The following is a 26,107-nucleotide window of genomic DNA, read 5'->3' as shown; positions in this document are numbered from 1 at the left end:
CACGGACGATATCTGAAGTGAGAGGGGAGGGTAACGGAGGTCAGGGAATTCAGGCAGCCCCTGGGGAATTGTCTGAAACATTCCAGTGTCGGGGGGAAGGGGGGGGGGGGGGGTCAGGCAACGGGCAGGATCGGAATTGGGCAATTCAGACAAACCAAAGACCAAAAATAAACACAAACAGAACTTTACGTTAACCCTTTAATCGGTCAGTAAAAAGATTCATTGGGATTGTGTCCAGTGGGAGTGAATGGGAAGGGGTTTGGTCCATTGGGATTGTGTCCAGTGGGAGTGAATGGGAAGGGGTTTGGTCCATTGGGATTGTGTACAGTGGGAGTGAATGGGAAGGGGTTTGATCCATTGGGATTGTGTACAGTGGGAGTGAATGGGAAGGGGTTTGATCCATTGGGATTGTGTACAGTGGGAGTGAATGGGAAGGGGTTTGATCCATTGGGATTGTGTACAGTGGGAGTGAATGGGAAGGGGTTTGGTCCATTGGGATTGTGTACAGTGGGAGTGAACGGGAAGGGGTTTGGTCCATTGGGATTGTGTACAGTGGGAGTGAATGGGAAGGGGTTTGATCCATCGGGATTGTGTACAGTGGGAGTGAATGGGAAGGGGTTTGATCCATCGGGATTGTGTACAGTGGGAGTGAATGGGAAGGGGTTTGATCCATCGGGATTGTGTACAGTGGGAGTGAATGGGAAGGGGTTTGGTCCATTGGGATTGTGTACAGTGGGAGTAAATGGGAAGGGGTTTGGTCCATTGGGATTGTGTCCAGTGGGAGTGAATGGGAAGGGGTTTGGTCCATTGGGATTGTGTACAGTGGGAGTGAATGAAGGGGTTTGGTCCATTGGGATTGTGTACAGTGGGAGTGAATGAAGGGGTTTGGTCCATTGGGATTGTGTACAGTGGGAGTAAATGGGAAGGGGTTTGGTCCATTGGGATTGTGTACAGTGGGAGTGAATGGGAAGGGGTTTGGTCCATTGGGATTGTGTACAGTGGGAGTAAATGGGAAGGGGTTTGGTCCATTGGGATTGTGCACAGTGGGAGTGAATGGGAAGGGGTTTGGTCCATTGGGATTGTGTACAGTGGGAGTGACTGGGAAGGGGTTTGGTCCATTGGGATTGTGTACAGTGGGAGTAAATGGGAAGGGGTTTGATCCATTGGGATTGTGTACAGTGGGAGTGAATGGGAAGGGGTTTGGTCCATTGGGATTGTGTACAGTGGGAGTGAATGGGAAGGGGTTTGATCCATCGGGATTGTGTACAGTGGGAGTAAATGGGAAGGGGTTTGGTCCATTGGGATTGTGTACAGTGGGAGTGAATGGGAAGGGGTTTGGTCCATTGGGATTGTGTACAGTGGGAGTGAATGGGAAGGGGTTTGATCCATTTGGATTGTGTCCAGTGGGAGTGAATGGGAAGGGGTTTGGTCCATTGGGATTGTGTACAGTGGGAGTGACTGGGAAGGGGTTTGGTCCATTGGGATTGTGTACAGTGGGAGTAAATGGGAAGGGGTTTGATCCATTGGGATTGTGTACAGTGGGAGTAAATGGGAAGGGGTTTGGTCCATTGGGATTGTGTACAGTGGGAGTGAATGGGAAGGGGTTTGATCCATTGGGATTGTGTACAGTGGGAGTAAATGGGAAGGGGTTTGGTCCATTGGGATTGTGTACAGTGGGAGTGAATGGGAAGGGGTTTGATCCATTGGGATTGTGTACAGTGGGAGTGAATGGGAAGGGGTTTGGTCCATTGGGATTGTGTACAGTGGGAGTGACTGGGAAGGGGTTTGGTCCATTGGGATTGTGTACAGTGGGAGTAAATGGGAAGGGGTTTGATCCATTGGGATTGTGTACAGTGGGAGTGAATGGGAAGGGGTTTGGTCCATTGGGATTGTGTACAGTGGGAGTGAATGGGAAGGGGTTTGATCCATCGGGATTGTGTACAGTGGGAGTAAATGGGAAGGGGTTTGGTCCATTGGGATTGTGTACAGTGGGAGTGAATGGGAAGGGGTTTGGTCCATTGGGATTGTGTACAGTGGGAGTGAATGGGAAGGGGTTTGGTCCATTGGGATTGTGTACAGTGGGAGTGAATGGGAAGGGGTTTGGTCCATTGGGATTGTGTACAGTGGGAGTGAATGAAGGGGTTTGGTCCATTGGGATTGTGTACAGTGGCAGTGAATGGGAAGGGGTTTGGTCCATTGGGATTGTGTACAGTGGGAGTGAATGGGAAGGGGTTTGATCCATTGGGATTGTGTACAGTGGGAGTGAATGGGAAGGGGTTTGATCCATTGGGATTGTGTACAGTGGGAGTGAATGGGAAGGTTGTTTCCTGAGTAACAGGATGTGGTTGGGTATACAGGGCAGTTAGCGATGGAGGGTTCCCTCCTGCTCTGCTCTGGGGAGTTCTCAATTACTGGGCCACAGAATGTTTTCATTTTGCTAACTCGGTCAAGATTTGGGATGTTTCCCAGTGAGATTCCTTTCGCCCGCCCTCCTCCTCCCCTGGTACAGTGCTGGTGACTCACTGCCTGATCTGAATCTCTCTCCTTTCCCACCAGCAGCCACTTTCCCCTCCCTGACTCCGATGTATTTATAAAACACATTCCTCTTCAGGCAAGTCTCAAAACTTAAACACGGACTTAACCCTTCCAGAACTCAGAGCATGTGAGCCACCGGGGGGGGGGGGCGGGAGGGGGAAGGGAGGTTTGTCTGTCCCCACCCCCTCCTCCGTCTCCGCAGGTTTGGCACACTGAGCGGAAGAGGAACCCCACTTCTGGGGATCTCAGTCCGCAGGGCGATCGCTGCCTGGAGGCCGCCGATTCCGCGACCCCCCACAGTCTGTCAACCGCGGGATCTCTGCCACCACAAACTCCGTGCCAACTGCTCTCACACACACCCACCCACACACGCAGTCTCACGACAGCCTGGTAGCTCCCGACAGTACAAGCACTCAGGAATGCCTGATATCTGCCCGGGACACGAGCACCAGGCACCCCCAGATAGACGATCGCCCCATTCACTGCGTCATTTCAGGATATCTCAATCACAGAGCTCAGCAGGAAAGGGTTGGGCCCTGGCTGCCTCGAGCCAGCTGTTTCAGGTAAAATCTGAGCTATTCGAGGTGAGGCACGTTTGTTGACAGTGGACTTTATCTATTTGCATTTTTAGGTAATAAATGACAGCATCGGGCGTCCCAGGGTCAGGTACAGGGTTAGATACAGAGTAAAGCTCCCTCTACACTGTCCCATCAAACACTCCCAGGGTCAGGTACAGGGTTAGATACAGAGTAAAGCTCCCTCTACACTGTCCCATCAAACACTCCCAGGGCAGGGACAGGGTTAGATACAGAGTAAAGCTCCCTCTACACTGTCCCGTCAAACACTCCCAGGGTCAGGTACAGGGTTAGATACAGAGTAAAGCTCCCTCTACACTGTCCCATCAAACACTCCCAGGGTCAGGTACAGTGTTAGATACAGAGTAAAGCTCCCTCTACACTGTCCCATCAAACACTCCCAGGGTCAGGTACAGGGTTAGATACAGAGTAAAGCTCCCTCTACACTGTCCCATCAAACACTCCCAGGGTCAGGTACAGGGTTAGATACAGAGTAAAGCTCCCTCTACACTGTCCCATCAAACACTCCCAGGGCAGGTACAGGGTTAGATACAGAGTAAAGCTCCCTCTACACTGTCCCATCAAACACTCCCAGGGTCAGGTACAGAGTTAGATACAGAGTAAAGCTCCCTCTACACTGTCCCATCAAACACTCCCAGGTTGGATGCACAGTAAAGTTCTGTAAAGCATTAAAACATTGATTACATCGGGGGGGGGGGGCAGGGGGGGGGGAAAGAGCGAGCACACACTTGGTCCCCTTTACCTGGGGCTGGGTGTGAGATCCCCAGAGGGTGAAAGGTCAGTGACTGACCCACTGACCCCACCCAGTCCCCCATCAGAGGGAGAGAGGGGGAGGAGAGACAGACACCCCTTAGTCCCCTCTGCCCGGGGCAGGGTGGGACCCCCAGGTCCCCAGAGGACGAGAGCAACGGCCCAGCGGGTAACAAGAGGCGATCGAGGTGCGAGCAGGCGTTCGGTGACATTTTATGAAGAAGTACCCGACCGGCGTACAAGTCGTCATCGAGCACACGGCGAGAGCACGGGGCCCTGGTGTAGAACTGAATTTGAGCCGGGGGAAGGGGGGTCGCTACTCACAAAAGAGATGCAGGCAGCCAGCAGCAAGATCCGCACCAACAAATCTTCAAACTGATCGATCACTAGGGACCAGAGGGACTTCCCTGAGGGAGAGAGAGAGAGGGAGAGAGTAAACCACAGCCATTAACACACACAAGCCAAGCTCCCCGCCCTCTCCCCCACAGAGGCCTCAGCTCGCTCAGGCAGTCAGTACCAGAGAGTAACGGTGGGTGTCTGTTGGAGATTCTTGGAGCGATTCCACCTGGTCAGACTGAGAGGAAAGGACGCAGCAGATACAGGGTGGGGCAGGCACCGCCCGGTGTGGGACTGAGCCCCCCCACACACACACAGAGCAGCAAAAGGGCCAGGCTTCAACTCCAGCCCTGTGACCCCTGGGTTAGAGAGAGGGGGAAATCAGCCAGGGTTCCTGCTCCTGATCACTGTCCAGTGACCCCTGGGTTAGAGAGAGGGGAAATCAGCCAGGGTTCCTGCTCCCGATCACTGTCCAGTGACCCCTGGGTTAGAGAGAGGGGGAATTCAGCCAGGGTTCCTGCTCTTGATCACTGTCCAGTGACCCCTGGGTTAGAGAGAGGGGAAATCAGCCAGGGTTCCTGCTCCCGATCACTGTCCAGTGACCCCTGGGTTAGAGAGAGGGGAAATCAGCCAGGGTTCCTGCTCCTGATCACTGTCCAGTGACCCCTGGGTTAGAGAGAGGGGGAAATCAGCCAGGGTTCCTGCTCCCGATCACTGTCCAGTGACCCCTGGGTTAGAGAGAGGGGGAAATCAGCCAGGGTTCCTGCTCCCGATCACTGTCCAGTGACCCCTGGGTTAGAGAGAGGGGGAATTCAGCCAGGGTTCCTGCTCCTGATCACTGTCCAGTGACCCCCGGGTTAGAGAGAGGGGGAAATCAGCCAAGGTTCCTGCTCCCGATCACTGTCCAGTGACCCCTGGGTTAGAGAGAAGGCTCACACGTGAAGTGTGGCCAGCTGGGAGGAGGAACTGGAGGAGAAGCCCAGGGCCCTGAGCCCTGGGGAAGCCTATCGCAGAGAGAGAGTTGGGGACCCGGTGGGAGAGTCGAAGATGCCTCAGCTCGGTGATGGGGGTGCTGGGTGAACGCCCTCCTCCTTAACCCGGGGGCACGGAGGCCGACCGAACTCAGCCGGATCGGGGAGGGGGGGGGGGGGGAACTGCCCGGTGCCCTTGCTGGGCTGGGAGACTCAGTAACACGCTGGGGAGGGCGCTTAAAACATTAACGTCGAGTATTCCTGGCACCGTTTGGGAGGTGTAGTCACACCACTGGGAGTGTGTCTGACCCTCTGATCCCCAACCCAGTCCCCCATCAGAGAAAGAGAGAGAGAGAGAGAGAGAGAGAGCGCGCCTTCGTCCCCTCTGTCTGGGGGGGGGATTCACCCCAGGACCCTCCCAATGTAAATTTGATGTCACCAGTAGAGGCAACGAATTCCCTTACCTTCTTCCGCTGGGAGTTCTGGTCAAACAGGAGGCGCAGTAACATGGAAAAGAGAGAGGGGAGAGTTAGAAACAGCATTGAACAGAAATTAAAACCTCCAAATGACCCACTCATCCAGGCTGGGAAAAACTGATCTCTGATATCACCAGAATCAGGCCCGTTAGAATCAGAGGGAGAAGAGCCCTGGATAATCTCATCCCAGACAGACCGACCGACCGAATCTCTCTCACACAGACCGCACCCCCCATCCCAGACAGACCGACCGACCGAATCTCTCTCACACAGACCGCACCCCCCATCCCAGACAGACCGACCGACCGAATCTCTCTCACACAGACCGCACCCCCCATCCCAGACAGACACACAGACCGACCGAATCTCTCACACAGACCGCACCCCCCATCCCAGACAGACACACAGACCGAATCTCTCTCACACAGACCGCACCCCCCATCCCAGACAGACACACAGACCGACCGAATCTCTCTCACACAGACCGCACCCCCCATCCCAGACAGACACACAGACCGACCGAATCTCTCTCACACAGACCGCACCCCCCATCCCAGACAGACACACAGACCGACCGAATCTCTCTCACACAGACCGCACCCCCCATCCCAGACAGACCGACCGACCGAATCTCTCTCACACAGACCGCACCCCCCATCCCAGACAGACACACAGACCGACCGAATCTCTCTCACACAGACCGCACCCCCCATCCCAGACCGACCGACCGAATCTCTCTCACACAGACCGCACCCCCCATCCCAGACAGACCGACCGACCAAATCTCTCTCACACAGACCGCACCCCCCATCCCAGACAGACACACAGACCGACCGAATCTCTCTCACACAGACCGCACCCCCCATCCCAGACAGACCGACCGACCAAATCTCTCTCACACAGACCGCACCCCCCATCCCAGACAGACACACAGACCGACCGAATCTCTCTCACAGACCGCACCCCCCATCCCAGACAGACCGACCGACCGAATCTCTCTCACACAGACCGCACCCCCCATCCCAGACAGACCGACCGACCGAATCTCTCTCACACAGACCGCACCCCCTATCCCAGACAGACACACAGACCGACCGAATCTCTCACACAGACCGCACCCCCCATCCCAGACAGACACACAGACCGACCGAATCTCTCTCACACAGACCGCACCCCCCATCCCAGACAGACCGACCGACCGAATCTCTCTCACACAGACCGCACCCCCCATCCCAGACAGACACACAGACCGCACCCCCCATCCCAGACAGACACACAGACCGACCGAATCTCTCTCACACAGACCGCACCCCCCATCCCAGACAGACACACAGACCGACCGAATCTCTCTCACACAGACCGCACCCCCCATCCCAGACAGACACACAGACCGACCGAATCTCTCTCACACAGACCGCACCCCCCATCCCAGACAGACCGACCGACCGAATCTCTCTCACACAGACCGCACCCCCCATCCCAGACAGACACACAGACCGCACCCCCCATCCCAGACAGACACACAGACCGACCGAATCTCTCTCACACAGACCGCACCCCCCATCCCAGACAGACACACAGACCGACCGAATCTCTCTCACACAGACCGCACCCCCCATCCCAGACAGACACACAGACCGACCGAATCTCTCTCACACAGACCGCACCCCCCATCCCAGACAGACACACAGACCGACCGAATCTCTGTCACACAGACCGCACCCCCCATCCCAGACAGACAGACAGACCGACCGAATCTCTCTCACACAGACCGCACCCCCCATCCCAGACAGACACACAGACCGACCGAATCTCTCTCACACAGACCGCACCCCCCATCCCAGACAGACACACAGACCGACCGAATCTCTCTCACACAGACCGCACCCCCCATCCCAGACAGACAGACCCCATCACAGACTGACCGAATCTCTCTCACACACACACCCATCCCAGACAGACAGACCGACCGAATCTCTCTCTCACACACACCGCACCCCCCATCCCAGACAGACAGACCGACCCCATCCCAGACAGACAGACACACCGACCCCATCCCAGACAGACAGACACACACACTGACCCCCATCCCAGACAGACCGACCGACACACCGACCCCATCCCAGACAGACCGACCGACACACCGACCCCATCCCAGACAGACAGACCGACACACCGACCCCATCCCAGACAGACAGACCGACACACCGACCCCATCCCAGACAGACAGACCGACACACCGACCCCATCCCAGACAGACCGACACACCGACCCCATCCCAGACAGACAGACACACCGACCCCATCCCAGACAGACAGACACACCGACCCCATCCCAGACAGACAGACACACCGACCCCATCCCAGACAGACACACACCGACCCCATCCCAGACAGACAGACACACCGACCCCATCCCAGACAGACAGACACACCGACCCCATCCCAGACAGACAGACACACCGACCCCATCCCAGACAGACAGACACACCGACCCCATCCCAGACAGACAGACACACCGACCCCATCCCAGACAGACAGACACACCGACCCCATCCCAGACAGACAGACACACCGACCCCATCCCAGACAGACAGACACACCGACCCCATCCCAGACAGACAGACACACCGACCCCATCCCAGACAGACAGACACACCGACCCCATCCCAGACAGACAGACACACCGACCCCATCCCAGACAGACAGACACACCGACCCCATCCCAGACAGACAGACACACCGACCCCATCCCAGACAGACAGACACACCGACCCCATCCCAGACAGACAGACACACCGACCCCATCCCAGACAGACAGACAGACCGACCCCATCCCAGACAGACAGACACACCGACCCCATCCCAGACAGACAGACACACCGACCCCATCCCAGACAGACACACACACACACACACACTGACCCCTATATACACCACACTGACTGAATGACCCCCTACACACACCAACCTTTACACAAGTGCGCACACACAGACACACACCAGCTAACCCTTATCCAAACACTAGAGAAGAGAATGCCTCCATTGTAGAGTAAAGGAGGAGGTAGTAGTGATATTGGAGAGGATAAAGAGGAGATACTTAAAAGATTGGCAGTACTCAAGGTGGAAAAGTCTCCCGGTCGGGATGAGATGCATCCTCGGTTACTGAGGGAAGTAAGGGTGGAAATTGCGGAGACTCTGGCCGCAATCTTCCAATCCTCCCTAGATATGGGAGCGGTGCCGGAGGACTGGAGGATTGTAAATGTTACATCCCTGTTCAAAAAAGGGGAGTGAGATAAACCCGGCAATTACAGGCCGGTCAGACTAACGTCAGTGGTGGGGAAACTTTTACAGACGATAATCCGGGACAAAATTAATTGTCACTGGGAAAAGTCTGGGCTAATAAATGAAAGTCAGCACGGATTTGTTAAAGGAAAATTGTGTTTGACGAACTTGATTGAGTTCTTTGATGAAGTAACGGAGAGTTGATGAGGGGAGTGTGGGTGATGTTGTGTTTATGGACTTTCAAAAGACGTTTGATAAAGTGCCACATGATAGACTTTTTAACAAAATTAAAGCCCATGGGATTAAAGGGACAGAGGCAGTGTGGAGACAAAATTGTCTCGGGGACAGAAAGCAGAGAGTAACAGTGAACAGTTGTTTCTCAGACTGGAGGGAAGTTTACAGAGTGTTCCCCAGGGGTCAGTATTAGGACCACTGCTCTTTTTGATATATATTAACGATCTGGACTTCGGTATCGAGGGTATAATTTCAAAGCTTGCAGAAGACACGAAACTCGGGAAATGTAGTAAACAGTGAGGAGGATAGTAACAGACTTCAGGAGGACGGAGACAGACTGGGGAAATGGACAGACACACGGCAGATGAAATTTAATGCAGAGAAGTGTGAAGTGATGCATTTTGGTAGGAAGAATGAGGAGAGGCAAAATAAACTAAATGGTACAATTTTAAAGGGGGTGCAGGAACAGAGAGACCTGGGGGTGTGTGTACACAAATCATTGAAGGTGGCAGGACAAGTTGAGAAGGCTGTTAAAAAAGCAGATGGGATCCTGGGCTTTATTAATAGAGGCACAGAGTACAAAAGCAAGGGAGCGATGCTAAACCTTTATAAAACACTGGGTTAGACCCCAGCTGGAGGATTGTGTCCAATTCCTGGCCCTGCACTTTAGGAAGGATGACCAGGGCCCTCGGAGAGGGTGCGGAGGAGATTTCCCAGAATGGGACCAGGGGATGAGGGACCTCAGTTATGTGGAGAGACTGGAGAAACTGGGAATTGTTCTCCTCGGAGCGGAGAAGGTTAAGGGGAGATTTAATCGAGGGGTTTGAAATCAGGAGGGGTTTTGAGAGAGTAAATAAGGAGAGAGTGTTTCCCAGTGGGCAGGAGGGTCGGGGACCAGAGGACGCAGATTGAAGATAATCGGGGAAAGAACCAGAGGGGGAGATGAGGAGAATGTTTTTTTACGCAGCGAGTTGTGATGATCTGGAACTCGCTCCCTGAAAGGGCGGTGGGAACAGATTCAATAATAACTTTCAAAAGGGGGAATCGGAGAAATACTCGAAGGGGGAAAATTTACAGGGAGATGGGGGAAAGAGCAGGGGGGAGTGGGACTGATTGGAGAGCTCGTTCACAGAGCTCGCACAGGCAGGATGGGTCGAGTGGCCTCCTCCTGTGCTGCACCTATGATACACGCACACTGTTAACCCTTACACGCACACATACCAGCTCACCCTTACATGCACGCACGAGCTAACCCTTATCCAAGTACACACTCACCAGCTAACCCTGAACCCCCTCACCCCAGACAGACTCAGCTCAGACTAGCCAAACCTTACTCAAACACACACACTATTGAACAATAGGCTGAGTCACCGAGAGAGATCCAGACAGTAAGTGCTTTCAGAGGACGGTGGGGATATAAAGAACACTGAAGGAAACAGTGCCAGCGACCCTCTGAGGCTGTTTCAACCCCTTAACTGAGGGCCCCACTGGGAATTTTACACCCAGCTCAAAACAAGTAGCCACAGAGGATTAGATTATCACAAGGAAAGGTACTGGTACACGGCAGCAAACTCGTCCAGGAACAGCACCCCCTCTCCCCCCATTACCCTGACAGTGTGTCCCCCACTTTATACCCAGTGTCAGCATCGAGCGCTCCCAAGGGGGCAGGTACAGCACGGGTTAGATACAGTGTAGAGCTCCCTCTACATTACCCTGACAGTGTGTCCCCCACTTTATACCCAGTGTCAGCATCGAGCGCTCCCAGAGGGCAGGTACAGCACGGGTTAGATACAGTGTAGAGCTCCCTCTACATTACCCTGACAGTGTGTCCCCCACTTTATACCCAGTGTCAGCATCGAGCGCTCCCAAGGGGGCAGGTACAGCACGGGTTAGATACAGTGTAGAGCTCCCTCTACATTACCCTGACAGTGTGTCCCCCACTTTATACCCAGTGTCAGCATCGAGCGCTCCCAGAGGGCAGGTACAGCACGGGTTAGATACAGTGTAGAGCTCCCTCTACATTACCCTGACAGTGTGTCCCCCACTTTATACCCAGTGTCAGCATCGAGCGCTCCCAGGGGGCAGGTACAGCACGGGTTAGATACAGTGTAGAGCTCCCTCTACATTACCCTGACAGTGTGTCCCCCACTTTATACCCAGTGTCAGCATCGAGCGCTCCCAGGGGGCAGGTACAGCACGGGTTAGATACAGTGTAGAGCTCCCTCTACATTACCCTGACAGTGTGTCCCCCACCTTATACCCAGTGTCAGCATCGAGCGCTCCCAGGGGGCAGGTACAGCACGGGTTAGATACAGTGTAGAGCTCCCTCTACATTACCCTGACAGTGTGTCCCCCACCTTATACCCAGTGTCAGCATCGAGCGCTCCCAGGGGGCAGGTGCAGCACGGGTTAGATACAGTGCGCTCACTGTTGTAATGTGGGAAACGCAGCAGCCAATTTGCGCACAGCAAGATCCCACAAACAGCGATGTGATAAATGACCCAGATCATCTGTTTTTTTTTTAGTGATGTTGGTCAAGGGATAAATATCGGCCCCAGGACCCCGGGGAGAACTCCCCCCTGCTCTTCTTCCAATAGTGGGCCGTGGGATCTTTTACATCCACCTGAGAGGGGCAGACGGGGCCTCAGTTTAATGTCTCATCCCGAAAGATGGCCCCTCCGACAGTGCGGCGCTCCCTCAGCACCGACCCTCCGACAGTGCGGCGCTCCCTCAGCACCGACCCTCCGACAGTACGGCGCTCCCTCAGCACCGACCCTCCGACAGTGCGGCGCTCCCTCAGTACTGACCCTCCGACAGTGCGGCGCTCCCTCAGCACCGACCCTCCGACAGTGCGGCGCTCCCTCAGCACCGACCCTCCGACAGTGCGGCGCTCCCTCAGCACCGACCCTCCGACAGTGCGGCGCTCCCTCAGCACCGACCCTCCGACAGTGCGGCGCTCCCTCAGTACTGACCCTCCGACAGTGCGGCGCTCCCTCAGTACCGACCCTCCGACAGTGTGGCGCTCCCTCAGTACCGACCCTCCGACAGTGCGGCGCTCCCTCAGTACCGACCCTCCGACAGTGCGGCCCTCCCTCAGTACCGACCCTCCGACAGTGCGGCCCTCCCTCAGTACCGACCCTCCGACAGTGCGGCCCTCCCTCAGTACCGACCCTCCGACAGTGCGGCCCTCCCTCAGTACCAACCCTCCGACAGTGCGGCCCTCCCTCAGTACCGACCCTCCGACAGTGTGGCACTCCCTCAGTACTGACCCTCCGACAGTGCGGCGCTCCCTCAGTACCGACCCTCCGACAGTGCGGCGCTCCCTCAGTACCGACCCTCCGACAGTGTGGCACTCCCTCAGCACCGACACCGGGAGTGTTAGCCTGGGTTTTGTGCTCAGGTCTCTGGAGTGGGGGCTCGAACCCTCGATCTTCTGACTCAGAAGATCGAGAGTGCTGCCCACTGCGCCACAGCTAATACTCATACCCAAGCTACACTGCCAATCACGGACCCCGCATCGTCCCACAGGACTCCCCCATATTCCAGGGAAAACAATCCTGTACGGATCAATTAGCTTCTCCTCAACAGCAACTCCCATTTCTACAGCCCCTTTAACGTAGTGAAACGTCCCCAGGGTCCCTCACAGGAGCGTAAATCAGATTAAAATTCACCACCGAGCCCCATAAGGAGATATTAGGACAGGAGACCAAAAGCTCGGGCAAAGAGGGAGGTTTTAAGGAGCGTCTTGAAGGAGGAGGGAGAGAGACGGAGGGGTTTAGGGAGGGAATTCCAGAGCTCAGGGCCCCAGGCAGCTGAAGGCACGGCCGCCAATGGCGGAGCGATGGGAATCGGGGGGGATGGACAAGAGGTCGGAATTGGAGGAGGGCAGAGATCTCGGAGGGTTGTAGGGGGCTGGAGGAGGTTACAGAGATAGGGAGGGAGGGGGGCGAGGGGCCATGGAGGGATGAGGAGTATGAGAATTTTAAACTCGAGGCATTGCTGGACCGGGAGTCAATGCAGGTCAGCGAGCAGATGGGGTGATGGGTGAACGGGACTCGGTGCGAGTTAGGATGATACGGCGGGGGGGGGCAGCAGGGTTTCAGACAAGTGGATCATTAGAGGGTGGAAGACCGGCCAGGAGAGCAGGGGAACAGTCCAGTCTGGAGGGGACAAAGGCACGGATGAGGGTTCCAGCAGCAGATGAGCTGAGGCAGGGGTGGAGACGGGCGATATTACGGAGGTGGAACATAAGAAATAGGGGCAGGAGTAGGCCATTCGGCCCCTCGAGCCTGCTCCGCCATTCAATTAGATCATGGCCGATCTTCGGCCTCAACTCCACTTTCCCCCCTGATCCCCGTATCCCTCGATTCCCCAAAAATCCATCGATCTCCGCCTTGAATATACTCAACGACTGAGCATCCACAGCCCTCTGGGGGAGAGAATTCCAAAGATTCACCTCCCTCCGAGTGAAGAAATTCCTCCTCCTCTCAGTCTAGGATGGCCGACCCCTTATCCTGAGACTATGCCCCCTCGTTCTAGACTCTCCAGCCAGGGGGGAAAACAGCCTCTCAGTTAATTGGAAGTAGGCGGTCTTGGTGATGGAGAGGGTATGGGGATCAGACTCGAGATATGGGCTCTCTCTCACACCCGGTTGTTCCCCCCCCACCTCGAATCCTAGCGGATTTTATACCAACATGGTCCCTCTCCTTGTTAACAGTTCCTTGTTCTGAAGTTAATTGCAATGCACCTCCTCTCAGTAACCAATTAACCTTTCGATCAACGCTGCTCATTAACACAGTCCCGGGGGGAGTGGGGGGAGGAGCAGTCGTCTCTGGGCCTCCTCCTGTACCTGTAGACCAGGTTTGCTTATTTTCCTTCTCTGTCCCTCCGCTGTTAATAAAAAGCACGGGGCCGTTACTATAGGCAGGGGTCTCCCAGCAAGTGAGAGGGGTCCTATTAAAACCGAGCAGCAGTACAATCATTGGGCCTGTAGATTTCACCGAGTGTCGAAGGTTAAGAGGTGATCGAATTGATGGATGATTCAAGAAACTATCTGGCCTAATTCCTCTGGTGGGGAGTCCAGACAAAGGGGGGCTAGTCTTAAAATTAGAGTGAGGCCGTTTAGGGGTGATATCAAGAATTATTTCTTCACACAAAGGGGGAGTGGAAACCTGGGACTCTCTTTCTCCCTCCCCACCGAAAATGATGCATTTCAGGGGGAGCGAGATAAGTACATGAGGGAGAAAGGAATAGAAGGATACGGTGATCTGGTGAGATGAAGAGGAGGGGAGGGAGGAGGCTCGTGTGGAGCATAAACACCGGGATAGACCAGTTGGGCCGAATGGCCTCGATTGTGTCCTCTAAGCTCTATGTAACTTTGTAAAAAGCTGTTGGGGCTGGGGGCCAATTGAAAAAGCTAAGAGCGATAGATTTTTGTTAGACGAGGGTATTAAGGGGTACGGAACCAAGGCAGGTAGGTGGAGATAACGTTTGAATTGAAGGTCGGCCTTCAATTGAATGGCGGAACAGGCTCGAGGGGCTGAATGGCCTGCTCCTGTTCCTCCCACCTGCCCAGGAATGCACTTGTTAACAGTGAGGAGAGGCAATATAAACTAAATTTTAAAGGTGGTGCAGGAACAGAGAGACCTGGGGGTGTACGTACACAAATCTCTGAAGGTGGCAGGACGAATTAATAAGGTTGTTAAAAAGTAAATGGGATCCTTGGGTTTATAAATAGAGGCAGAGAGTACAGTAGTGATGGTAAACCTTTACAAATCACTGGGTTCGACCCCAGCTGGAGTATTGTGTTCAACTCTGGGCCTCGCGCACTTCAGGAAGGATGTCCAGGGCTCTCGGAGAGGGTGCGGAGGAGATTTCCCAGAATGGGACCAGGGGATGAGGGACCTCAGTTATGCGGAGAGACTGGAGAAACTGGGAATTGTTCTCCTCGGAGCGGAGAAGGTTAAGGGGAGATTTAATCGAGGGGTTCACAATCAGGAGGGGTTTTGATCGAGTGAATAAGGAGAGAGTGTTTCCCAGTGGGCAGGAGGGTCGGGGACCAGAGGACACAGATTGAAGATAATCGGGGAAAGAACCAGAGGGGGAGATGAGGAGAATGTTTTTTTACGCAGCGAGTTGTGATGATCTGGAATTCGCTCCCTGAAAGGGCGGTGGGAACAGATTCAATAATAACTTTCAAAAGGGGGAATCGGAGAGATACTCGAAGGGGGAAAATTTACAGGGCGATGGGGGAAAGAGCAGGGGGGAGTGGGACTGATTGGAGAGCTCGTTCACAGAGCCAGCACAGGCACGATGGGCAGAGTGGCCTCCTCCTGGGCTGTGAGATTCTATGACTGAAATCGGGGGGGGCTCGTGGGGTGGGGGGAAATGGGAGGAACCATCCCATCTCTACAGCCGTTCGCTCCATGGGAATCAAGTCTCGAGCGTGGCCCTCGAGTCGCCTGCCTCCGTCCAAGCACGTCCGAGGCGGACATAGGACAGGACACAGGGATGGAAGGAGAGACAACAGCAAGACAGGCATGGCTCTCCATTTCCCCGGAACGAATGCTCCTATGGATTGGACACTGAGACACCCCATAATCTTCAAGCCACTGGATTCCACTGAATAACAACTCCCATCTCTCCAGCCCCTTTAACGTAGTGAAACGTCCCCAGGGCCCCTCACAGGAGCGTAAATCAGATTAAAATTCACCATCGAGCCCCATGAGGAGATAATCGGACAGGTGACCAAAAGCTCGGGCAAAGAGGGAGGTTTTAAGGAGCGTCTTAAAGGAGGAGGGAGAGAGAGAGAGAGGGAGAGGTTTAGGGAGGGAATTCCAGAGCTCAGGGCCCCAGGCAGCTGAAGGCACGGCCGCCAATGGTGGAGCGATGGGAATCGGGGGGGATGGACAAGAGGCCGGAATTGGAGGAGGGCAGAGATCTCGGAGGGTCGTAGGGGGTTACAGAGATAGTGAGGGGGTGAGGGCCATGGAGTGATTTAAACAGGAGGATGAGAATTGTCGGGGCTGGAGGAGGTTACAGAGATAGGGAGGGGGGCGAGGGGCCATGGAGGGATTTGAACAGGAGGATGAGAATTGTAGGGGTTGGAGGAGGTTACAGAGATAGGGAGGGAGGGGGCGAGGGCCATGGAGGGATTTGAACAGGAGGATGGAGAATTGTAGGGGCTGGAGGAGGTTACAGAGATAGGGAGGGAGGAGGGAGGGGCGATGGAGGGATTTGAACAGGAGGATGAGAATTGTCGGGGCTGGAGGAGGTTACAGAGATAGGGAGGGAGGAGGGAGGGGCCATGGAGGGATTTGAACAGGAGGATGGAGAATTGTAGGGGCTGGAGGAGGTTACAGAGATAGGGAGGGGGGGCGAGGGGCCATGGAGGGATTTGAACAGGAGGATGAGAATTGTAGGGGTTGGAGGAGGTTACAGAGATAGGGAGGGAGGGGGCGAGGGCCATGGAGGGATTTGAACAGGAGGATGGAGAATTGTCGGGGCTGGAGGAGGTTACAGAGATAGGGAGGGAGGGGCGAGGGGCCATGGAGGGATTTGAACAAGAGGATGAGAATTGTAGGGGTTGGAGGAGGTTACAGAGATAGGGAGGGAGGGGGCGAGGGGCCATGGAGGGATTTGAACAGGAGGATGAGAATTGTAGGGGTTGGAGGAGGTTACAGAGATAGGGAGGGAGGGGGCGAGGGCCATGGAGGGATTTGAACAGGAGGATGGAGAATTGTCGGGGCTGGAGGAGGTTACAGAGATAGGGAGGGGGGGCGAGGGGCCATGGAGGGATTTGAACAGGAGGATGAGAATTGTAGGGGTTGGAGGAGGTTACAGAGATAGGGAGGGAGAGGGGGTGGGGGATTTGAACAGGAGGATGAGAATTGTAGGGGCTGGAGGAGGTTACAGAGATAGGGAGGGAGGAGGGAGGGGCGATGGAGGGATTTGAACAGGAGGATGAGAATTGTCGGGGCTGGAGGAGGTTACAGAGATAGGGAGGGAGGGGGCGAGGGCCATGGAGGGATTTGAACAGGAGGATGGAGAATTGTAGGGGCTGGAGGAGGTTACAGAGATAGGGAGGGAGGAGGGAGGGGCGATGGAGGGATTTGAACAGGAGGATGAGAATTGTCGGGGCTGGAGGAGGTTACAGAGATAGGGAGGGAGGAGGGAGGAGGGAGGGGCCATGGAGGGATTTGAACAGGAGGATGAGAATTGTCGGGGCTGGAGGAGGTTACAGAGATAGGGAGGGAGGGGCGAGGGGCCATGGAGGGATTTGAACAGGAGGATGAGAATTGTAGGGACTGGAGGAGGTTACAGAGATAGGGAGGGAGGGGGCGAGGGCCATGGAGGGATTTGAACAGGAGGATGGAGAATTGTCGGGGCTGGAGGAGGTTACAGAGATAGGGAGGGGGGGCGAGGGGCCATGGAGGGATTTGAACAGGAGGATGAGAATTGTAGGGGTTGGAGGAGGTTACAGAGATAGGGAGGGACGGGGCGAGGGCCATGGAGGGATTTGAACAGGAGGATGGAGAATTGTCGGGGCTGGAGGAGGTTACAGAGATAGGGAGGGGGGGCGAGGGGCCATGGAGGGATTTGAACAGGAGGATGAGAATTGTAGGGGTTGGAGGAGGTTACAGAGATAGGGAGGGAGAGGGGGTGGGGGATTTGAACAGGAGGATGAGAATTGTAGGGGCTGGAGGAGGTTACAGAGATAGGGAGGGAGGAGGGAGGGGCGATGGAGGGATTTGAACAGGAGGATGAGAATTGTCGGGGTTGGAGGAGGTTACAGAGATAGGGAGGGAGGAGGGAGGGGCGATGGAGGGATTTGAACAGGAGGATGAGAATTGTCGGGGCTGGAGGAGGTTACAGAGATAGGGAGGGAGGGGGGCGAGGGGCTATGGAGGGATTTGAACAGGAGGATGAGAATTGTCGGGGCTGGAGGAGGTTACAGAGATAGGGAGGGAGGAGGGAGGGGCGATGGAGGGATTTGAACAGGAGGATGAGAATTGTAGGGGCTGGAGGAGGTTACAGAGATAGGGAGGGAGGGGGCGAGGGCCATGGAGGGATTTGAACAGGAGGATGGAGAATTGTAGGGACTGGAGGAGGTTACAGAGATAGGGAGGGAGGGGGGCGAGGGGCCATGGAGGGATTTGAACAGGAGGATGAGAATTGTAGGGGCTGGAGGAGGTTACAGAGATAGGGAGGGAGGGGCGAGGGGCCATGGAGGGATTTGAACAGGAGGATGAGAATTGTAGGGGCTGGAGGAGGTTACAGAGATAGGGAGGGAGGGGGCGAGGGGCCATGGAGGGATTTGAACAGGAGAATGAGAATTGTAGGGGCTGGAGGAGGTTACAGAGATAGGGAGGGAGGGGGGCGAGGGCCATGGAGGGATTTGAACAGGAGGATGGAGAATTTTAAAATGGAGGCGTTATAATAAGTATTTTTTCTATAGCCTATAAATTCGAGACAAACAAGATACAGATCAAGTCCCACGCAGACACGTGGGAATCTCAGGAACTATTCTGGTTCTGTAATGAACACTCAGAAGGCAATGGCGACTCGGACTGCCCTATCGCAGAGATCGGAGGCAGAGAGCGTCCAGTGCTGCGATTCACACTCTCTCTCCCTCCTCCGCCAACTTCGAAACGCACGAGGCAGAGCGTGAGGGAACTCGAGTGGCACCCGATCGAAGAAATTACAGACAGAGGGAGTCAGGATCATAGAAATAACACAGCACAGGAGGAGGTCACACAGCCCATCGGGACTGTTCCGGCTCCCTCAAGTACCAATCCCACCCTCCGTTCCCCACGTCCCTTTCAATTTTTCTTGTTCAGATATTGCTGCGCTGAGGGTCGGTACTGAGGGAGCGCCGCGCCGTCGGAGGGTCGGTACTGAGGGAGCGCCGCGCCGTCGGAGGGTCGGTACTGAGGGAGCGCCGCGCCGTCGGAGGGTCGGCACTGAGGGAGCGCCGCGCCGTCGGAGGGTCGGCACTGAGGGAGCGCCGCGCCGTCGGAGGGTCGGCACTGAGGGAGCGCCGCGCCGTCGGAGGGTCGGTACTGAGGGAGCGCCGCGCCGTCGGAGGGTCGGTACTGAGGGACGGCTGCTGCGTTTCCCACATTACAACAGTGAGCACACTTCAAAAAAAAACTGTCCTTCGTTGGCCGTGAAGCTTCGGGACGTCCCGAGGGCTCTGTCGAATTGGGGGTCTGGTTTTCCCATCGTATTTTATACGGAAACCCCCTCGGTCGCCGCGATCTGTTGGAGACCGCGCGTGGTGTGGAGTGGGAGGTGAGATCTCCACCCCGGACCGGGCGTTCCCCCAGAGAGTGTGGGATCGGCACTCACCACAACCATTGCTCTGCTGGTACAGGATTATCACCGGATACAGGTTCATGGGGGGTGGGGGGAACAAACCCGAGACCACCCCCCACCCCCCGGGGCTCCTCTTCTCTTTAACCCCAAACCCCACCCCCCCACCCCGCTCCAAAAGAGCTCCAGGGCAAAAGAGGAATCACTCCTCCCTCTCACCCCCAGACACCTCGGGGAGAGGAACCGTGGCCCCCTCCCCCAGAGAGGGGGGGCGATCGCAGGCCCCTCCCCCAGGGGCACCACTGCCTCCCGCCCACTCTCCCCTCCGCCAGACCCCTGCCCCAGGACCCTCAGACACCCTGGCCCAGGCCCCGCCCTCCCCTCAGGCCCCATCCCTCCCCCAGGCCCCCCTCCACCAGGCCCCTCCCTTCAGACCCCCCCCACTCTCCCTCAGGCCCCTCCCCTTCTCAGACCCCCCGTCCTTCTCCTCAAACCCCCCTCTGGGCCCTCCCTTCAGAGCCCCCCCACTCTCCCTCTGGCCCCTCCCATCTCCTGGCCCCTCCCCTCAGACACCCCCTCAGGCCCCTCCCCTTCTTAGACACCCCCTCAGGCCCCTCCCCTTCTCAGACACCCCCTCTGGCCCCTCCCCTTCTCCTCAAACCCCCCCTCTGGCCCCTCCCCTTCTCCTCAGACACCCCCTCAGGCCCCTCCCCTTCTCCTCAAACCCCCCTCTGGCCCCTCCCCTTCTCCTCAGACTCCCCTCTGGCTCCTCCCCTTCTCCTCAAATCCCCCTCTGGCCCCTCCCCTTCTCCTCAGACTCCCCTCTGGCCCCTCCCCTTCTCAGACACCCCCTCTGGCCCCTCCCCTTCTCAGACCCCCTTAGGCCCCTCCCCTTCTCAGACCCCCTTAGGCCCCTCCCCTTCTCAGACCCCCTTAGGCCCCTCCCCTTCTCCTCAGACCGCCCTCAGGCCCCTCCCCTTCTCCTCAGACCCCCCCTCAGGCCCCTCCCCTTCTCCTCAGACCACCCCTCAGGCCCCTCCCCTTCTCCTCAGACCCCCCCTCAGGCCCCTCCCCTTCTCCTCAGACCCCCCTCAGGCCCCTCCCCTTCTCCTCAGACCCCCCCTCAGGCACCTCCCCTTCTCCTCAGACCCCCCCTCTGGCCCCTCCCCTTCTCCTCAAACCCCCCTCTGGCCCCTCCCCTTCTCCTCAAACCCCCCTCTGGCCCCTCCCCTCTCCTCAGACCCCCCTCTGGCCCCTCCCCTTCTCCTCAGACCCCCTCTGGCCCCTCCCCTTCTCCTCAGACCCCCCTCTGGCCCCTCCCCTTCTCCTCAGACCCCCCTCTGGCCCCTCCCCTTCTCCTCAGACCCCCCTCTGGCCCCTCCCCTTCTCCTCAAATCCCCCTCTGGCCCCTCCCCTTCTCCTCAAACCCCCCTCTGGCCCCTCCCCTTCTCAAACCCCCCTCTGGGCCCTCCCCTCAGATCCCCCTCTTGCCCCTCCCCTCTCCTCAGACCCCCCCTCAGGCCCCTCCCCTTCTCCTCAAACCCCACTCTGGCCCCTCCCCTTCTCCTCAAACCCCCCTCTGGCCCCTCCCCTTCTCCTCAAACCCCCTTCTGGGCCCTCCCCTCAAATCCCCCTCTGGCCCCTCCCCTTCTCCTCAGACACCCCCTCTGGCCCCTCCCCTTCTCAGACCCCCTTAGGCCCCTCCCCTTCTCAGACCCCCTTAGGCCCCTCCCCTTCTCAGACCCCCTTAGGCCCCTCCCCTTCTCAGACCCCCTCTGGCCCCTCCCCTCTCCTCAGACCCCCCCTCAGGCCCCTCCCCTTCTCCTCAAATCCCCCTCTGGCCCCTCCCCTTCTCCTCAGACTCCCCTCTGGCCCCTCCCCTTCTCAGACACCCCCTCTGGCCCCTCCCCTTCTCAGACACCCCCTCTGGCCCCTCCCCTTCTCGTTAGACCCCCCTCAGGCCCCTCCCCTTCTCCTCAGACCACCCTCAGGCCCCTCCCCTTCTCCTCAGACCCTCCTCAGACCCCCCCCCCTTCTCCTCAGACCCCCCCCCTTCTCCTCAGACCCCCCCCCCTTCTCCTCAGACCCCCCCCCTTCTCCTCAGACCCCCCCCCCTTCTCCTCAGACCCCCCCCCCCTTCTCCTCAGACCCCCCCCCCCTTCTCCTCAGACCCCCCCCCCTTCTCCTCAGACCCCCCCCCTTCTCCTCAGACCCCCCCCCTTCTCCTCAGACCCCCCCCCCTTCTCCTCAGACCCCCCCCCCCTTCTCCTCAGACCCCCCCCCCCTTCTCCTCAGACCCCCCCCCCCCCTTCTCCTCAGACCCCCCTCTGGCCCCTCCCCTTATCCTCAGACCCCCTCTCTGGCCCCTCCCCTTCTCGTCAGACCCCTCCTCTTCTCCTCAGACCCCCCTCTGGCCCCTCCCCTTCTCCTCAGACCCCTCCCCTGGCCCCTCCCCTTCTCCTCAGACCCCTCCCCTTCTCCTCAGACCCCTCCCCTTCTCCTCAGACCCCTCCCCTTCTCCTCAGACCCCTCCCCTTCTCCTCAGACCCCTCCCCTTCTCCTCAGACCCCTCCCCTTCTCCTCAGACCCCTCCCCTTCTCCTCAGACCCCTCCCCTTCTCCTCAGACCCCTCCCCTTCTCCTCAGACCCCTCCCCTTCTCCCCCTCTCTCCAGGCCCCTCCCCCTCAGGCCCCTCCCCTTCTCCTCAGACCCCCCTCTGGCCCCTCCCCTTCTCCTCAGACCCCCCCCTCTGGCCCCTCCCCTCTGACCCCCCCTCTGGCCCCTCCCCTTCTCCTCAGACCCCCCTCTGGCCCCTCCCCTTCTCCTCAGACCCCTCCCCTTCTCCTCAGACCCCCCCTCTCCTCAGACCCCCCCCTCTCCTCAGACCCCCCCCCCTCTCCTCAGACCCCCCCCCCTTCTCCTCAAACCCCCCCCCCTTCTCCTCAGACCCCCCTCTGGCCCCTCCCCTTCTCCTCAGACCCCTCCCCTTCTCCTCAGACCCCCCTCAGGCCCCCCCTCTCCTCAGACCCCCCCCCCTTCTCCTCAGACCCCCCCCCTTCTCCTCAGACCCCCCCCTCTCCTCAGACCCCCCCCCCCTCTCCTCAGACCCTCCCCCCCTTCTCCTCAGACCCTCCCCCCCTTCTCCTCAGACCCTCCCCCCCCTTCTCCTCAGACCCTCCCCCCCTTCTCCTCAGACCCTCCCCCCCTTCTCCTCAGACCCTCCCCCCCTTCTCCTCAGACCCTCCCCCCCTTCTCCTCAGACCCCCCCCCCCTTCTCCTCAGACCCCTCCCCCCCTTCTCCTCAGACCCCCGCCCCCCCTTCTCCTCAGACCCCCCCTCTGGCCCCTCCCCTTCTCCTCAGACCCCCTCTCTGGCCCCTCCCCTTCTCCTCAGACCCCTCCCCTTCTCCTCAGACCCCCCTCTGGCCCCTCCCCTTCTCCTCAGACCCCCTCTGGCCCCTCCCCTTCTCCTCAAACCCCTCCCCTTCTCCTCAGACCCCTCCCCTTCTCCTCAGACCCCTCCCCTTCTCCTCAGACCCCTCCCCTTCTCCTCAGACCCCTCCCCTTCTCCTCAGACCCCTCCCCTTCTCCTCAGACCCCTCCCCTTCTCCTCAGACCCTCCCCTTCTCCCCCTCTCTCCAGGCCCCTCCCCCTCAGGCCCCTCCCCTTCTCCTCAGACCCCCCCTCTGGCCCCTCCCCATCTCCTCAGACCCCCCCTCTGGCCCCTCCCCTCTCCTCAGACCCCCCTCTGGCCCCTCCCCTTCTCCTCAGACTCCCCTCTGGCCCCTCCCCTTCTCCTCAGACCCCCCCCTCTGGCCCCTCCCCTTCTCCTCAGACCCCCCTCTGGCCCCTCCCCTTCTCCTCAGACCCCCCTCTGGCCCCTCCCCTTCTCAGACCCCCCTCTGGCCCCTCCCCTTCTCCTCAGACCCCCCTCTGGCCCCTCCCCTTCTACTCAGTCCCCCCTCTGGCCCCTCCCCTTCTCCTCAGACTCCCCTCTGGACCCTCCCCTCTCCTCAGACCCCTCCCCTTCTCCTCAGACACGCCTCTGGCCCCTCCCCTTCTCCTCAGACCCCCTCTGGCCCCCTCCCCTTCTCCTCAGACCACCCTCTGGCCCCCTCCCCTTCTCCTCAGACCCCCTCTGGCCCCTCCCCTTCTCCTCAGACTCCCCTCTGGCCCCTCCCCTTCTCCTCAGACCCCCCCTCCTTCCCCTCTGGCCCCTCCCCTTCTCCCCCCTCAGGCACCTCCCCCTCTCCTCAGACCCCCCCTCTCCTCAGACCCCTCCCCTTCTCCCCCCTCTCTCCAGGCCCCTCCCCCTCCGGCCCCTCCTCTCTCCTCAGACCCCCTCCCCTCTGTCCCCTCCTCCTCCTCCTCCTCCTCCTCCTCCTCCCTCTCACCGTTCGGGCCCCACTTGTCGCGGCCCTTGCGGAGTTGCTCGGGGCCGAGGCCGGTGCTCTCGTTGACGCCGAAATGCCGCAGCACCTCGTCCACGGTGCGGGTGTGGGCGGCCTCCATCTCTCTCCCCCTGCCTGCCTGTCTGTCTGTCTGTCCGTCCGTCCGTCTCTCTCTCTCTCTCTCTCTCGCCGTGTGTCTGGGCTCCGGCTGCGGCTCCGCTCACAATCCGCCTCCTTTCGCCGCTCTCCTCTCCGCTTCAAGCCGACGCCATGACATACCGGCGCCGCGCACGCAACTGCGCATGCGCGCGGGCGGGGAGGGGGGAGGGCGGGTGACTGACAGCGGCGCCCGCCAATGGGCGGCGGCTCCGGCCCGTCGTCGGCGGCGCGCTGACCAATGGCCGCCCGTCGTTGCGCCGAGGAGGGGCGGGGCCTCGACCCGCTCCCGCCCACCCCTGGCCCCGCCCTTGCGCGCCTGCGCACTCTCCTCTCCCAACCGCCGACATCAACAGCCCCGAAAGCGCGCGCCGGCGGTGAGGGGGCGGTGGGCGGGGCTTGCGTTTGATTGGCGTCGTCGGCGACCAATGGGGGGGTCGGGGGAGACCTCCGCGCCATAACCGCCGGGCCAATCGCCGACAGGAGGAGGCGGGTGACGTCGGGGAGGAAGGCGGGACTTGCCTCAGGCTCCGCCCCCCCCGAACCATGTGTAAGCCGCGCATTGGACCAGCCGTTTCCACGGTGACGCGCCGCTCCCTGCTGCCACCAGCGCGCATGCGCCAAACTCCCCCTCCCCCCGCCCCCGGAGGTTAGCACGTGTCGGCCGCATGTGATCGGTGGAAACAACGAGCCGGCTGAGGCAAGAGGCAACCCACGGGCGCTGGTCGGGGCCTCTGGGAGGACCCAGCCCGGTCCTCCCAGGGGTTCCCCTCAGGCCGCCTGGGCCAAAACTTGACGGCTGCTCTAAAAGTCAAGTTTGAATTTTCTTTCTCTTCCTTTTCATTTAAAAAAATGGGGTCCGTTCCCATCGCCCCGCATCCCCCCCCCTCCCCATCTCCCCGCCGCCACCGTCCCCGCCGTGGGCGACATATCCTATTTAAATTTCCGGGTGTCCCGGGCCACCGCGTGGGATCTTGCTGTGCGCAGAGCGAAGGGGCCGCGCTGCCTCCGTCACGGCGGCCGCCCACCCTCCCCTTCCGAAGGGGCCGCGGAGTGCGGTGGGACGTCCCGAGGCGGCGGACGGCGAGGTTGAAGGCCTTTCCTCCTCACGTGGTCGAATAGCCCGCGGTGGCACTGCTGAAATTTGCCTCCGCGCGGAATTTCAGACCCAAAACTAATCCCACTGCCCCGCTCTCCCCCCATAGCCCTGTATCAATCCCCACACTAATCCCACTGCCCCGCTCTCTCCCCATAGCCCTGTATCAATCCACAAACTAATCCCACTGCCCCGCTCTCCCCCCATAGCCCTGTATCAATCCCCACACTAATCCCACTGCCCCACTCTCTCCCCATAGCCCTGTATCAATCCCCAAACTAATCACACTGCCCCACTCTCTCCCCGTAGCCCTGTATCAATCCCCAAACTAATCCCACTGCCCCGCTCTCTCCCCATAGCCCTGTATCAATCCCCACACTAATCCCACTGCCCCGCTCTCCCCCCATAGCCCTGTATCAATCCCCACACTAATCCCACTGCCCCGCTCTCTCCCCATAGTCCTGTATCAATCCCCAAACTAATCCCACTGCCCCGCTCTCTCCCCATAGACCTGTATCAATCCCAAACGAATCCCACTGCCCCACTCTCTCCCCATCGCCCTGTATCAATCCCCACACTAATCCCACTGCCCCACTCTCTCCCCATCGCCCTGTATCAATCCCCACACTAATCCCACTGCCCCGCTCTCTCCCCATAGCCCTGTATCAATCCCAAACTAATCCCACTGCCCCACTCTCTCCCCATAGCCCTGTATCGATCCCCAAACTAATCCCACTGCCCCGCTCTCTCCCCACAGCCCTGTATCAATCCCCAAACTAATCCCACTGCCCCACTCTCTCCCCATAGCCCTGTATCAATCCCAAACTAATCCCACTGCCCCGCTCTCTCCCCAAAGCGGCGCTCCCTCAGTACTGACCCTCCGACAGTGCGGCGCTCCCTCAGTACTGACCCTCCGACAGTGCAGCGCTCCCTCAGTACTGACCCTCCCACAGTGCAGCGCTCCCTCAG

The 26,107-nt window shown here is 58.5% G+C and overlaps 1 protein-coding gene across 1 annotated transcript in view; it reads right to left on the bottom strand.

Moving 5' to 3' along the window:
• LOC137320159 (sarcoplasmic/endoplasmic reticulum calcium ATPase 2-like) overlaps nt 1–24,203 on the bottom strand; it is a gene marked incomplete at its 3' end in the record, with an annotated part of 54,139 nt that extends 29,936 nt beyond the window's left edge. The window contains exons 1-3 of the mRNA XM_067981898.1: nt 23,890–24,203; nt 5,653–5,670; nt 4,206–4,288 (exon numbers count right to left, since the gene is read on the bottom strand). Coding sequence (XP_067837999.1) covers nt 4,206–4,288; nt 5,653–5,670; nt 23,890–24,007 — 219 coding nt within the window. The remainder of the gene's footprint in view (nt 1–4,205; nt 4,289–5,652; nt 5,671–23,889) is intronic.
• Between the last annotated feature and the right edge of the window lie 1,904 nt (nt 24,204–26,107).

This window comes from Heptranchias perlo, unplaced genomic scaffold (assembly GCF_035084215.1).
Source record: "Heptranchias perlo isolate sHepPer1 unplaced genomic scaffold, sHepPer1.hap1 HAP1_SCAFFOLD_990, whole genome shotgun sequence".
In the NCBI taxonomy this organism is placed as follows: domain Eukaryota; kingdom Metazoa; phylum Chordata; class Chondrichthyes; order Hexanchiformes; family Hexanchidae; genus Heptranchias; species Heptranchias perlo.
This window is presented reverse-complemented; position numbering and strand designations above follow the sequence as displayed.